Source organism: Diadema antillarum, unplaced genomic scaffold (genome assembly GCF_040938485.1).
Source record: "Diadema antillarum isolate AM-2024a unplaced genomic scaffold, OU_Dant_1.0 seq00001597_RagTag, whole genome shotgun sequence".
In the NCBI taxonomy this organism is placed as follows: domain Eukaryota; kingdom Metazoa; phylum Echinodermata; class Echinoidea; order Diadematoida; family Diadematidae; genus Diadema; species Diadema antillarum.
This window is the reverse complement of record NW_027272313.1, coordinates 81,118-93,738: the sequence shown is the minus strand read 5'-3', so window position 1 is coordinate 93,738 and position 12,621 is coordinate 81,118. Positions and strand designations below refer to the sequence as shown.

Sequence of the window (12,621 nt, the reverse complement as noted above, 5' to 3'; positions counted from 1 at the left end):
GGAGGAGGAGGAGGGACGGGGGGGGGGGTGGTGGTCAAGGTATGTTAGGCCTACCCCTCCCTTTCTATAAGGCGAAGCCTTTTGAACTACTCTTGGGTGTTGTTATAATTTTCTTTCATTTCCTGATTTTCCCCATTTTTTTTTTACAACCCAAAAAAGTCGGGGTGGGGGCTGCTATTGTGTAGGGGTCTAGATCTGCAGGCTCCCACCTCCTGTTCCCCGGCCTCTGTGTCTTCCCTGATTTGCTGATTTGCATAAAGAAGTTTGCAGGCAACAAAATGTAATCCATAAAACGATATAATCAAACCTCATGTGTACATGCAATCAGAAAACTTACGAGAGGTTTGGCCCATGAGGTATTAAAAAATTTACCTGCATTCTGGATTTCAGCATCTATAAATAGGGAGCTGCAGTATCCCTGCACCAATAACTTAATTTTGTTGGGAACGCTTTATATGCATGATTTGGAATATCTCACATCAGACACAACGTCGAGCACATGCAGAAATGCACAAATTAGTATTTCGTTTCCGTCTGTGTGTGTGTGTGTGTGTGTGTGTGTGTGTGTATTTCTTTCTTCTTCTTTTTTTTAAAGCACATTATAGGCCTCTACACGTGGATATAGCGGGTTACGTCACCAAGGGCGAGTGAGTAGTATATTTGCTGGATCGGGAATTAAATTTGACTGAGTCGACTAAATTTTTGTAATAATCTACCTATCGATTATAGACAAACATATTTTTCACCAGTGTTTAAAAAACAGAACGAAAGTAGGCCTATACTGTATTTTTTTTTTCTGTAAAGTGAATAGATTGTGCCTTCAAGACTTCAAAAATGATTTTGTATTCTATGGGCGTGGCACTGAACCAGCCTAGGCCTATGTTGCCCCCTGCTCCCCACCCCCCCCCCCCCCCCCCCCCACACACACACACATACACGCAAATACGGGTCCGCGGGGGCGAGGGGAGGCCGGGGCAGGGAGACCTTTGAGCGGTCAAGCTCCCCCCCCCCCCCCCCCCATGGCATATGCATGTGTGTAGGAAGATTTCAGGGTAGATGGGTTCCACAAAAGCCCTTTTTACACTTGTGTTTCTTAACCCCGGACTTTCTCTGACCCAGGACTATACCGTACCAATTTTTTCAGCTTTTTACACTGGCCAATTAGTCCCGTACTATCTCTTGTCCGGGGCTAAGGAGAAAACTGACCTTTTTACACTCGTATTTCTTAGTCCGGTACTTTCCAAACCATTATTCATGATTACGCTGTGTACTGTACACGTACACGCACGCACCGGCAGCACTTCATTACCTCGTTTCTGATTGGTCAGTGAGGGTCGGACTTCGTCTCCGTCGCTTAGCCCAGGATTATTTTTCGTTCTGTTTACACTCACTTGCTTGGCACCGCAATTGCGGTGTTAACCCTGCTATTTTGCAGGGCCAGATAGTACCGGACTATCGGTGGGGCTAGCCCACTTTGGCAAAACGAGTGCAAACAGAAAGTGGGCTATAGTCCCGTACCAACGTTCTTAAAAGATTTTCTGGACGTTCTAGACGGATATAAAAGGTTCTCTATAAGTTCTGGAACGGGTCAAGACTTTTCAGACGTTCTTAAAACATTTTTGAACGTTCTAGACGGTTTTCAAAGGTTTTCTGGACGTCCGCAGAACGTCCACAAAACGTTTTGAATATTCTTAAAAGGTTTTACTGACGTCTATAACGTCCAAAAGGTTTTCTGCAGGTCCTTAAAAATTCCGAAAGGTTTTTTATTGGTTTTTTAAACATTTAAAAAACGTTTTTATAACGTCCATTTGAAACGGTTTAAATACGTCGAAAACCTTCCACAAAAAGATGTTCAGAAAACGTTTTGATAAAATGTCCAAATAACGAATTTGGAACATTAATTTCAAGAACGTTCAGAAAACGTCCAAATGTTAGCTGGGGAATTATCTGCAGGGGGGATGGGGGCGCAACTGGTGCATGCTCCCCTTTATTTTTCGTTAAAAACAAGAGAGAGAAAAAAAAAAGGAAAATGAAACCCGGCAGTAGCACCAGAAATAATAGTTGCGCCCCCCCCCCCCCCTTTTTTTTTACAGAATTCCTGGATCCGCACCTGATCTGACATTCTGTGTCCTGTGCTCATGCGCCGAAATCATAATGCCGAATTGTTTTGATGTGGACTTGTCCCGGCTCAACCGGGTTTGAGGGTCGCTACCGCGAGAGGGCTCTCTCGCTCGAGGTAGCATGATGATGCTATGAGATTGCATGTTTAGAAACATGAGTCGCGTGATCATGTTCCTGTAACGTCGGTACGGTACTAACTGAATTCCCAGGCTAGAAGTTGGCTTAGATCTCTCTGTTACCAGCAACCAATCGAACTGATGGTAAGTAGTACTAGTAGGCCTACAATTGCCCCCACATGTACTAACCCACAGTTATCATGGTTATAGAAAAACAAAGTAGACTTGCAAGGTACGTGCAGGTGTCCAGCTAATTCAAGTAGCGATTTCTGCTGCACACCTCTGCTCTGTCACCTAGCACTTTTTGCCAGGTAGGGTGGCGTCCAGGGCCCACGCTGCCTAACGATAGGCAGGGCCCCGGGGCAGGGGCCTTCATACTGCAAGCTGGTGGTACAATAAATACCCATATTAAAACTTTTAAAAAGTCCGTCTAAAGACCCTCTGCAGATGTACATTTGCATTGATTGTTATAGAATCTAGCTAACGTTATCATGGTTATTCAAACGGTTGATATGATCAGGATGATGATTGATGATTTTGATGTCATACTAGATCTAGTTACTACATTAATTACTACACTACTCACTAAACTTACACTAGTCTAGGCCTAGGGTTAGAAACATTTCATTGCCCTTTGACATGAGATTTAACTTACAACAAATAACTTGTTACAAGTTAGGTCCTAACGTTAGGCCTATTTGTACCACACATGTTTTATAAGTTATACGTTTAACTCAATTAGTAGGGGCCTACGGTTGAAACTTGAGAACATTAAGTCAATTGATTAATGTTAAGCTGAAAATCTTAATAAAATCAAACCAAAGTGAAACAACAACAACAACAACAAAAATGCTGCTTGGTAACTTTTTGTTGGTTTTGTGTTCAGACAGGTCACAAATGATTCCAAGCCAGGGAAGTCCCAGCCTTGCATTTAGACCCTACCTTCTTTGGAAGGATATTAACAATTGATATGTCATTGAGCTAGGCTGTCTATTCTTACTGCGTGGTTCATGAAATACAGACGGTGTTCAAAGTAGCTTGTTTGGATTGATTACATTGTAAAGCAGGAAAGTGCATGGCAGATTTTATTTTGTAATTTGAATTCATACAAAATGACAATGATGATAGAAACTAGATCACGATGGATATCATTGATTATGCTACATTGATACGTGTAGCTTTTGTCTATGTCAACTTATCTATGAAACAATCCTTAACATGTTAATTTTTTTCTTAAATGAACTCTAAATGTGTAAAGTCACAGTGGGTAGAAAAGATGGAAAATTCTAAATATGTTGACACAAAACAGTCTTCACTTTTCTGATACTGCTAAAGATGGCTGTACATAACACTTTCCCTTGAGAAGCTTGGATCATACCACAGTTTTTGGCTCTTCAAAAATTTTAATATTCACATATCCCCATGCAGACTGCACCATGGATACAGCACAACTTCAGAACAGTGCCACTCAGATAACATACATTCCAGTCCAAGCCAACTCAAGCCCCATCTTGGGAGGAGTGACCAGCCACTCACCCATCCAGAAATTGAATGCAGCAATCCCAGTGGTCACTGGCACCACGCTGACTTTCAACCCCGCATCAGTTGGCCACGGAGGTCCCACCAACCCAATCCACCTGTCCAGCGACTTGATCCAGCAAGCGGGCGTCTTCATCACAACGCAAGGGAACATCCAAGCCGATGCCAATGCTGCTACCATTCAGCTGGCATCAGAGTCGGTCACCCCAGCCAACGTAGTCATGGTAACAACAAGAGATGCCGGCACGACTACCCCCATCCAGCAGATATCCGAGAGGGGGAATCCATCATCACTTGTCATGGCGACAAGGAGGGATGCAGATCTAAGCGAGAGCCACCAAGAGGAGTCCAGATTGAACATGTCCCAGTACTCCAGTGTGCTCAACTCGTTCTCTGACCAAGACCAGGCAAGCATGGATCTGGAGGTCCAGGCTGTGATGTTTCCAGGTTTGTAGTTGCAATTTTGGACTTCAGAATACAATTTAATTGCCCAGACCAAGACTGATTTCACCAGTGAATATTGTAGCAGTGTTCCTTCAGGAGGGGAAAAAATGTTTATGATCAAGTTAAGCTTGGTATTCGTAGAAAGAATTTGCTACACAGCATTTGTGTAGCTGCAGGTGTGGGTTGTATGCTATCAATTTTTGAACCCCATCAGTGTTGGAGGTCTTGTCTCTTTGTCAACTTTTCCTCCTGTTTGCCCATCACCAGCCTTTACATGTACTAGGCATACTCCTTTTTCATGTTCGTTGATACAATCAATCCACATTCTGTTTCTTCCTTTGATGTCTCCTTAAATCAGTTGCTTGTCTTACTAGTTCACTCATTTCTGAGTGCCCCAAATGGCATAAATGTGCAGCTGAATGAATGTCCAAGATTTCAGAAAGTGAAAGCTAAAGGTATCACCAGACCAACATCCCATTTTCCTAACCCTTTATATTAAAATGACAACAACAATAAACATCATCAACAACAACAAACACAGCAACAGCAACAACAGTAATGACACACACACACACACACACACACACACACACACACGCAGACACAGACACACACAACATACTTGAATGTGTCACTACAATGTCTGTGAGATCGTAATTCATAAAGTTACCAGAATTTGTTGTCATTTTCTGCTGCAGAGAGCCGAGGGTTGCTCCCAACGGTGAAGAGAATCTGCCCAAGTAGGTCATCATCTTCGAGCAAAGCTTCCAGCAAATCTAGTTATTCTCCAATGAGGGTAAGTCTTTCTTGGAATAATGATCAGTGCAGTTTTTTTTTTTTTATGCATGTTGTTACAGACTCTTGACATGTATAAACTATTGGAACAGGTTGACAAATTGCCCTCTTCAGTGTTTTAATAGTAGCCATGAAAAAAAAAATCAAGGACATACATGCTCAAGTTTGACTAGTTAAGTAATCAGAGGATTGTTGTTTCGAGTCATTACGTCTGATGTGATCTGTGAGGTATCCAGAGTTCTCAAGAATCCATTTCTCTCTATCTGTGTAGTCTTTGACTCCTTGTCCAGACTTTCTCTTTTGTCGATTTGCCCAGGTGTGTACGCATTGAATTAAGCCACATTCTTAGCTGTTTTGAGGTGCATGGAGAATCCAGGCCAGCAGTCTTCTTGTACAATCTATTTTTCACGTCCCAAGTGTTTGTACTCCTTCATCCGCCTGTTATACAACATCTCATTTGACCTGAACCATTGTATGATGTCCTGCTCCTGTACATCGGAAAGGAACAGGGGTAGTGTCTTTTTCCATCTGTTACAAGGGTGACTTGCAGCTGGCTGTTCCGTCGCTATCTGTTTTGTGGGTTCTTCCTCTTCATCCGTTCCATCATCCTGTTCACTCACAGATGAGATGGAGATGGATTCGGTGGCCATTCTGGTTGTGGACATCTTGACACGTCTGTTGCTATCTTCAAAGTACTGTGCCTGTCACATGCCAATGTATATGGTCAGATGTTCCTTCGCATTGACAACACATATAATTCTTATCCCAGACAGAGCCAATGCTAGTACGGACGTCCCTACAACACTGTGTCTATATGGATTGTCCCGAAATGAACACAGAGGCAACACTGAGTAGACGGTGTCTACAATGAAGAGTGCGGACTGATTTTCATCCGTGATCTCCAGGATGAAAAATTAAGCAAGCTTGATTTTTTCCATATGTACATGCTGGAAGATCAAGGATAATGCCTGATGACTTCATGGAGTAAACACGGTCATGCCGGAAACTGTACGGATGATCCCGGATCGACAATCCGTGAAAATTTGTGATGCGATCCGTGAAAGTGTAAAAAGGGCTTTATTAATGTTACGCAGCTTTTATGCTGCCACGGTGCCACATTTGTGTACATGATACTGGCCATTTCCCTTGATAGATTTTCTTCAAATTCATATGGAGGTGTGTTTTGTGAAAAATCATATCTTTTGGTGATGGTGCCCTTCCTTGTTCTGTTTGTATACAGGCATAGATTGATTTTTTAGGGTGTGCTTTTGTTCGCTCTACTTGCAACAGTTCTCAATAGATTTTGTTCAAATTGTGGTACAGATATTTTTCATAAACATATCTTAAAATTCTGTAATTTTGGTAGTGCTGCTCCCAATGTTTTGCCTTTTACAGGGTCAAAGGTTGCCACCATCAATATTTCTTTTGTATGCCCTACAACTGTACCTTCAACATTTCTGTATGGATTTTTAGCTCACTTGAGCCTTTAACCTGAGCCAAAGGCTCAAGTGAGCTATTGCGATTATTCATCGTCTGACGTCCATTGTGCATATTTAACTTCTTGAAAACCCCATGACAGATTTTCGCCAAACCTGGCAGGTAGCATCCCCTGCGGGATAGGAACTTTATTTGTTCAAATGGGCACCCTACCCCCACCCCCTGGCATTAAGAATCTTTCGAAATTTTCTTAAGGACCAGAAGTGTTGGAGGTTGTAATAGTTGGTGCTATGAGTGAGTAGTACATTGGTGACTTTTCCTAGTCTTAAGTTTGTTCATGACAGATCCAGGGTTTTCTTCATGAAAACTCAATTACTGCATTTTTACGTAACATGGAAGGTAGCATTCCCAAGGTGATAGGATCTTAATTTGTTTGGCACTACACCCCCTAGGAGGCCCCCTGTTGGTCAAACTGCCCCCCCCCCCATTAAGGAGTGGGGAGGGGCATGGTGTCCTTTTGAAAAATATCTTAATCACTTGAACCAAAAGGGATAGACGCTTTGAAATACATTGGTTATTGTAGTTTCAGATTTGTTCATGGAGGATCCAGGAATGCCCCACCATGGTCGAGGGACCTCGAGTTGAAGCCCCAAGCCCCCAGACCCCAGCTGGGCCACCCCTGGGCCTGAAAGAAAAAAACTCCACACAGAAAGTGCTATTCACTCATGTGCACATACATTTGCACTTACTTGTACTCACAGTATTTCTGGTTTTATGATTAAGATTTTTTTTTTTTTTTAATAAGAGATTCTCAAATTGGGTGTTTTTTGGCCAATGGGGGCCCCCAAGTGGGGCATAGTGCCTGTTTGTGCAAAGTCTTATCATCCTAGCTGAAAGTCCTACCACGTATGGTGAAAATTGGATCATGCATTTTCAAGAAGTGGATGATACGATGTAAAAATTAGGACTCAGCTTGGGGCTTTAACTTGAGGTCCCTCGACCATGGTGGGGCATTCCTGGATCCTCCATGAACAAATCTGAAACTCCAATAACCAATCCCCCCCCCCCCCATTTTCTTTTTATTCCTTTTGCTTTAACAAAAAACAAACCAAGGGGTGCGCCCCCCCCCCCCCCCCTGGATCCGCCACTGGGGCCAGTTTTCACATTTCAATCTTCTTGAAAATGCATTGTCAAATTTTCTAAAATGGACACCATGCCCTCCTGGAGGTCCCCTAAAGCTCCCCAGGTTTGCTACATTACTGTTTATTCTTCTTGGGTAACAGTCTGTAAAAATATATGGAAAGTGAACTTCAGATACTCAAGTGAGCATGAGACCCCTGGGTCCCTTGTTTTCCAGAACTCTCATGGATATATGCATAATGATGAAACTTAAATTGGACTCCCTTAGTGTTTTTGATGATTCTGCCCCCAACACTTCCGCCTTTTTTTTTTTTATACAGTCAAAGGTCATTATATTCATGTCATTTTGTGTGTGATATATGGGATGCATCCCTTGACGGATTCCATTCAAATTTATTGTTAAGATGTATCATTAAAAAAAAAAAAAAATCTAGCTCTCTTTAACATTTGGTGATAGCGCCCTCCCTTGCTCTGCCTTGACACACAGAAAGCTTGACTTTTGAGGGTCTGCTTGTGAGCTTTCTACCTGAAGGATTTTGTTCTGTAATTTTGTACAGATGTTTATCACAGACAAATCAAACTACTGTATGCAGAGCTGCACAGTAGTCATTTTTTTTTTCTGCTGGTCCGACCTGTCCTTGTCAGACCAGAAGATAACCTGGTTTTCAATTGTTGTACTCGTCCGAACCTTAAGTATACCAGTTGGTCCTTCAAATTCATGAAACTTTAATGTTGAATTGATTAATACTCATTAATTTGGTGCTTATAATATGTAGATGTAGTATCATATAGGGCAATTTGTCAAGCAGTTGCATTTAATTAAAAAATTACCAGACCTTTTTTCTTTCAACTGGACTTGACACAGTGTTATTTGTTTATTTATTTATTTATTTTTACTGGTCATGTCGGACTAGTAAATTTGGCAATTCCCCAAAAGTTACTGGCCTGACAGTAATTTTTAATGGTCTGGAACAGTCAGACCGGTGCTAGTTTTAAACTTGTATGGTATCTAGAGCTTTTGCAACAACCTAGGAGACAACAAACTTTTTTCTCCTCCTGACTGGGTGTAACTGCCATTGTAGTGTGTATTTTGATACAGTTATCAAAGATATTATTTTATCAACTTGGCACTTATCACATTGGTCTTCTATTTGCTCTTCAGTAACGAAGCCCTCAAATATAGCTGTACTCTTAGTGACGTTAGATATCTACCATCAATTTAATTTTGGGCCCCAAATAAAAGGTACAATATTTCTGACAGCTTTGTTTGCCTGAGCGAGGTCATTTCTTTTTGATCCATGAAGGTGAGGGTTACTTACCAGTACTGTCTGTAATGTACTGCAAAGTACCACCAGCACTATTCCTGTGTGTTTGTGTCAAATTTGATACTTTGTCAGGGAGTTTGATGCCGTAATGGGAGCCCCCTCAATGGGGACCAAGGACACAGGTAAGCTGGAGCATTGCTGCCAGCAGCTGTGGTGGTATAGTTTTCAGTACGCCATCCGTCGGAACCAGGCTACCAGGTATACACAAGCTCACATAACAGTCTCACTGATATTCTCTGTAAGTTTACGGCTTCTGTGTATCCTTCCCCCTTTATCTTACCATGCAGCAATCTACCACATTTACCAACACAAAGCGAGGCAATACACAGACCACTACGCCACCATTCACTCTCGGTAAGTGGATCCAGGTACTCTGTTACACTTCAGTGCTACCAATACTATGCATTAATGTAATCCTTTTTGATCATTTGAATTATGTTCAGTTCCAAATCATTGATGATGTAGTGTCATGTATATGTAATATCATTCACCAGGGCTGTGATGTAAGGGAGTGGATATTATTGTCAACTTTTATCAACAATATGTTCAAATTTTGAGATGGGAAATGCTAATACTCATTACATGTACATGTATCATTTTGTTTCCTGACATACACTCACCGCGAGTTCCAAGCCGTGCTTTGTGTGCTATGTACTTCATAGCGTTGCATAGGTTTATATCCCAGAACCTGTATAAATCTGATTGCATTTTAACACAAGATATTAGGCATGAATTTAATGTATGCAAACAGTTATGATGGGCAGAGATATTTGGCATGACGTTGAGTATGCTATCTCAGCAGCGTAAATTAATTAGAAGTTATAGTGAAGTAATGTGGTAAGTAGTAGAAGTAGTAGGAGCTGTAGTAATTTGGTATGGTGTGCAATAGTTAATGGTAGCAAACACTGTGTAACAAGTCTTTAAAATAGAAAATACATCACCGTAAATTTAGTGCATACATAGATGCGAATGCAGTTGGCCAAAGAAATGCCACTGCTCAAATTTCCAAAACAGAATAGATGTCTCAGTGGTATACATTGTCTGCATATTATGAGTCAATGTGCAAAACCAAGATTGTAATTTTGAACACACATGTGGACACGAGTAAAAAGAAGACCAAGAGCATTTCATGCAGAAAAAGATTATCGTACGTCAAGAGTATGGCATGTGTAGATGCTGTGGCCACAGCAACTGCAGTCCTAAATTGTTGAAATGCTGTCTATATGACTTTTCACCACCCACCTCTTGTTTCATGCAGTTGAGCAGAACATTCACCAGCTGTCGGCCCAGGGCGAGCAGACCCTGATAGCCGACAAGCTGGAGGCAGGCATGGACATCGATGAGGCGGACTCACAGGGACACACCCCACTCATGTGGGCGTGTCAACACCACCAGACGGACACTGTGAGGTTCCTCTTGGAGAACGGGGCGGACCCGCGCAAGACCAGCACAGACGGGGAGACGGCTCTGGCCTTCGCCTGCAGCATCGGCAACCTGGAAATGGTGCACGTCCTGCTCAGTAAGAAGGCCTCTGTAGATGTCTACGACTATGTGAGTACTTGATGCGTGGATTTGTATAATTATATCAGTCTCAGGAACAACCAGCTGCTGAGAGCAAGTGTTAGGAACCCTGAATGTATGCACTCTGTACAAATTGAAATAAGATTGATTATAAATGGCCACTTGACTTTTTTTCTGCAAAAAAAAAAAAAAAGAAAGAAGAAAAAAAAGTAGCTGTTACTTGCTGCACAGATAACCTAACACTTAGCAGAGAAGCTTTGAGAATTGTAAGAATCTTCTAAGTGAGATAATGATGTTGTACTGGTGTGGTTAGTCATGAATTTATCAGAGATAATGACAGTAAAGGATCACTGTTATTGTACACTTCCTTTTGTTGTACAACATAGAAATGGGCAATTAGTGTACTTATGGTTGGGGGAAAGTGTGATGGTTGTGTGTACACATTCTGATAGCTTAAATTTGTGTTTTTACTTGCTCTCGTCTGGTTAAAAAAAAAAAAAATGTGTCTGTTCAGTCTGAATGTGGACGCTCTTTATGATCCACACTGTTAATAAAACCGGCAGTTTCATGTGCAATTGTCCTAATCTAATCTTATTAATTTTAAAGTTAATGTCTATCTGTACAATATACGTACATGCACATTGTACTGGTTAAAACAAAAGTGTAAGAGTTTGTTCGTAATTTGTGATATGATTTGTGTCTGTGACTGTAATGTATATTAGTTTAGAGATGCATGCTGTAATTTGGTGTTCAGTACTTGTATAGTGTTTAGTGTTAAACGTTAGTGATTTTAGCCTTACACTGTAGAGTGATGTTGCATTTGAATATTTCACCATTGCAGAATGGAGGGACTCCTCTCATCTATGCTGTGTACCACAACCATCCAGCGGTCGTCCAGCTACTTCTTGATTCAGGAGCAGACATGACGGTCGAGATGGAGTCTGGACACACTCCGCTGAGTCTGGCCATGGCGTTGGGACATAAACAAGGTCATTATTGCAACTCAAATAAAGTGAAGTTTGAAATGTGTGCATTTCTTCTTTTCTTTTCTTTTTTTATGTGACTACTTCTTGAGCAGTTTTCATTGTGTGTTGCATTGGGTGTATAACTGCTGTTACCGGTATAGTGTTTGTGGCACTCAAAATGAAATAAGGAGCTTGAAGTAGTCTAGTATCTTTGTTTAATCTTACCCATCCATTTATTTGTACTGACCAATCTTTAGGGCTGTATATGGGTGGTGTATGATATACCAGGGTACTGCAAATTCAATGCATCATTTATCAGTATTATTAATATCATTATAGTGTACAGGGATAAGAATTTGCAAGCGTAAACAGCAATGATTAAAAGCTTCAGAAGGCAGCGAATGCAAGTGAGAAAAGGGGCTAGGGAATACTGTATAACACGGTATAATTACAGCATGAAATTTTTGCGAATTGGAGCCGATGGCCTTTTTCGCAGCATGAAATATTCGCGAGTTGCCTCTAACATTCGATGCAAATAGTGTAGACAAGAACTTTCGTGTGCATTTTAATTTCGCGAATCTTGGCTCTCGCGAAATTGGTGAAATTAAAATGCGCGCGTACATTCCTCGTTTTACAGTACTCTGGGCTAAGGATAGACCTGGACTACGATAGACTAATGAGAAAAGAGGTACAGATCAGAGTACACTCTCATGAGACAAGTTGATTCCCTGCACTTCATGACACCACATTCTTGAAGATTTACTTGACCCACAGAAAAAAAAAAAAGCCTCTTCCAGCAATGTTGGAAATTATTTAGTTAGTGAGATTATATCACAATCCCCCATACAATGTATTTGTTATTTCCTTTTTCACCATTACAGTTCAGCGAGTGATAGAGCAGCATATGTTATCCCTCTTCCAAGTCAGCTAGGAGTACATCAATGGTGTACACCATGAGAAGGAGACTTTTCTGAGACGTCATCGCACTGCTGGTAGTGAGCGGGGCGAGAAGCAACGATTTCTGCCACTGAGCAGCAGTGCTAGCTATAATTTGGCTGACAACCTGCAGGGCCCCAAAGACCTCCCGAGTCTGGACCATTCTATAGCTCCTCTGCCAGTCGAGGTATCCAGTGTTCCTGTCATGATCACAGGTGGAGTGTGGTAGGAATGGAATGAACAGGCGGACGTTCGCATGATGCGAATGAAGCGAGGACTGTG

General features: G+C 41.7%; 1 protein-coding gene across 1 annotated transcript; it reads left to right on the top strand.

Moving 5' to 3' along the window:
* The first annotated feature begins 3,800 nt into the window (after positions 1-3,800).
* On the top strand, positions 3,801-12,334 carry LOC139710979 (uncharacterized). The gene is made up of 6 exons (XM_071622894.1): positions 3,801-4,223; positions 4,919-5,016; positions 9,205-9,271; positions 10,176-10,468; positions 11,280-11,427; positions 12,285-12,334. The coding sequence occupies exons 1-6, from the start codon at positions 3,998-4,000 to the stop codon at positions 12,332-12,334; spliced, it is 882 nt and encodes a 293-aa protein (XP_071478995.1). The 5' UTR covers positions 3,801-3,997.
* Positions 12,335-12,621: the final 287 nt, after the last annotated feature.

Coding starts and splice junctions, on each gene's coding strand:
- LOC139710979 (XM_071622894.1), top strand. CDS start 3,998: ATGGTAACAACAAGAGATGCCGGCACGACTACCCCCATCCAGCAGATA. Junction 4,224..4,918: donor CCAGGCTGTGATGTTTCCAG/GTTTGTAGTTGC, acceptor TTTCTGCTGCAG/AGAGCCGAGGGTTGCTCCCA. Junction 11,428..12,284: donor GGCGTTGGGACATAAACAAG/GTCATTATTGCA, acceptor TCACCATTACAG/TTCAGCGAGTGATAGAGCAG.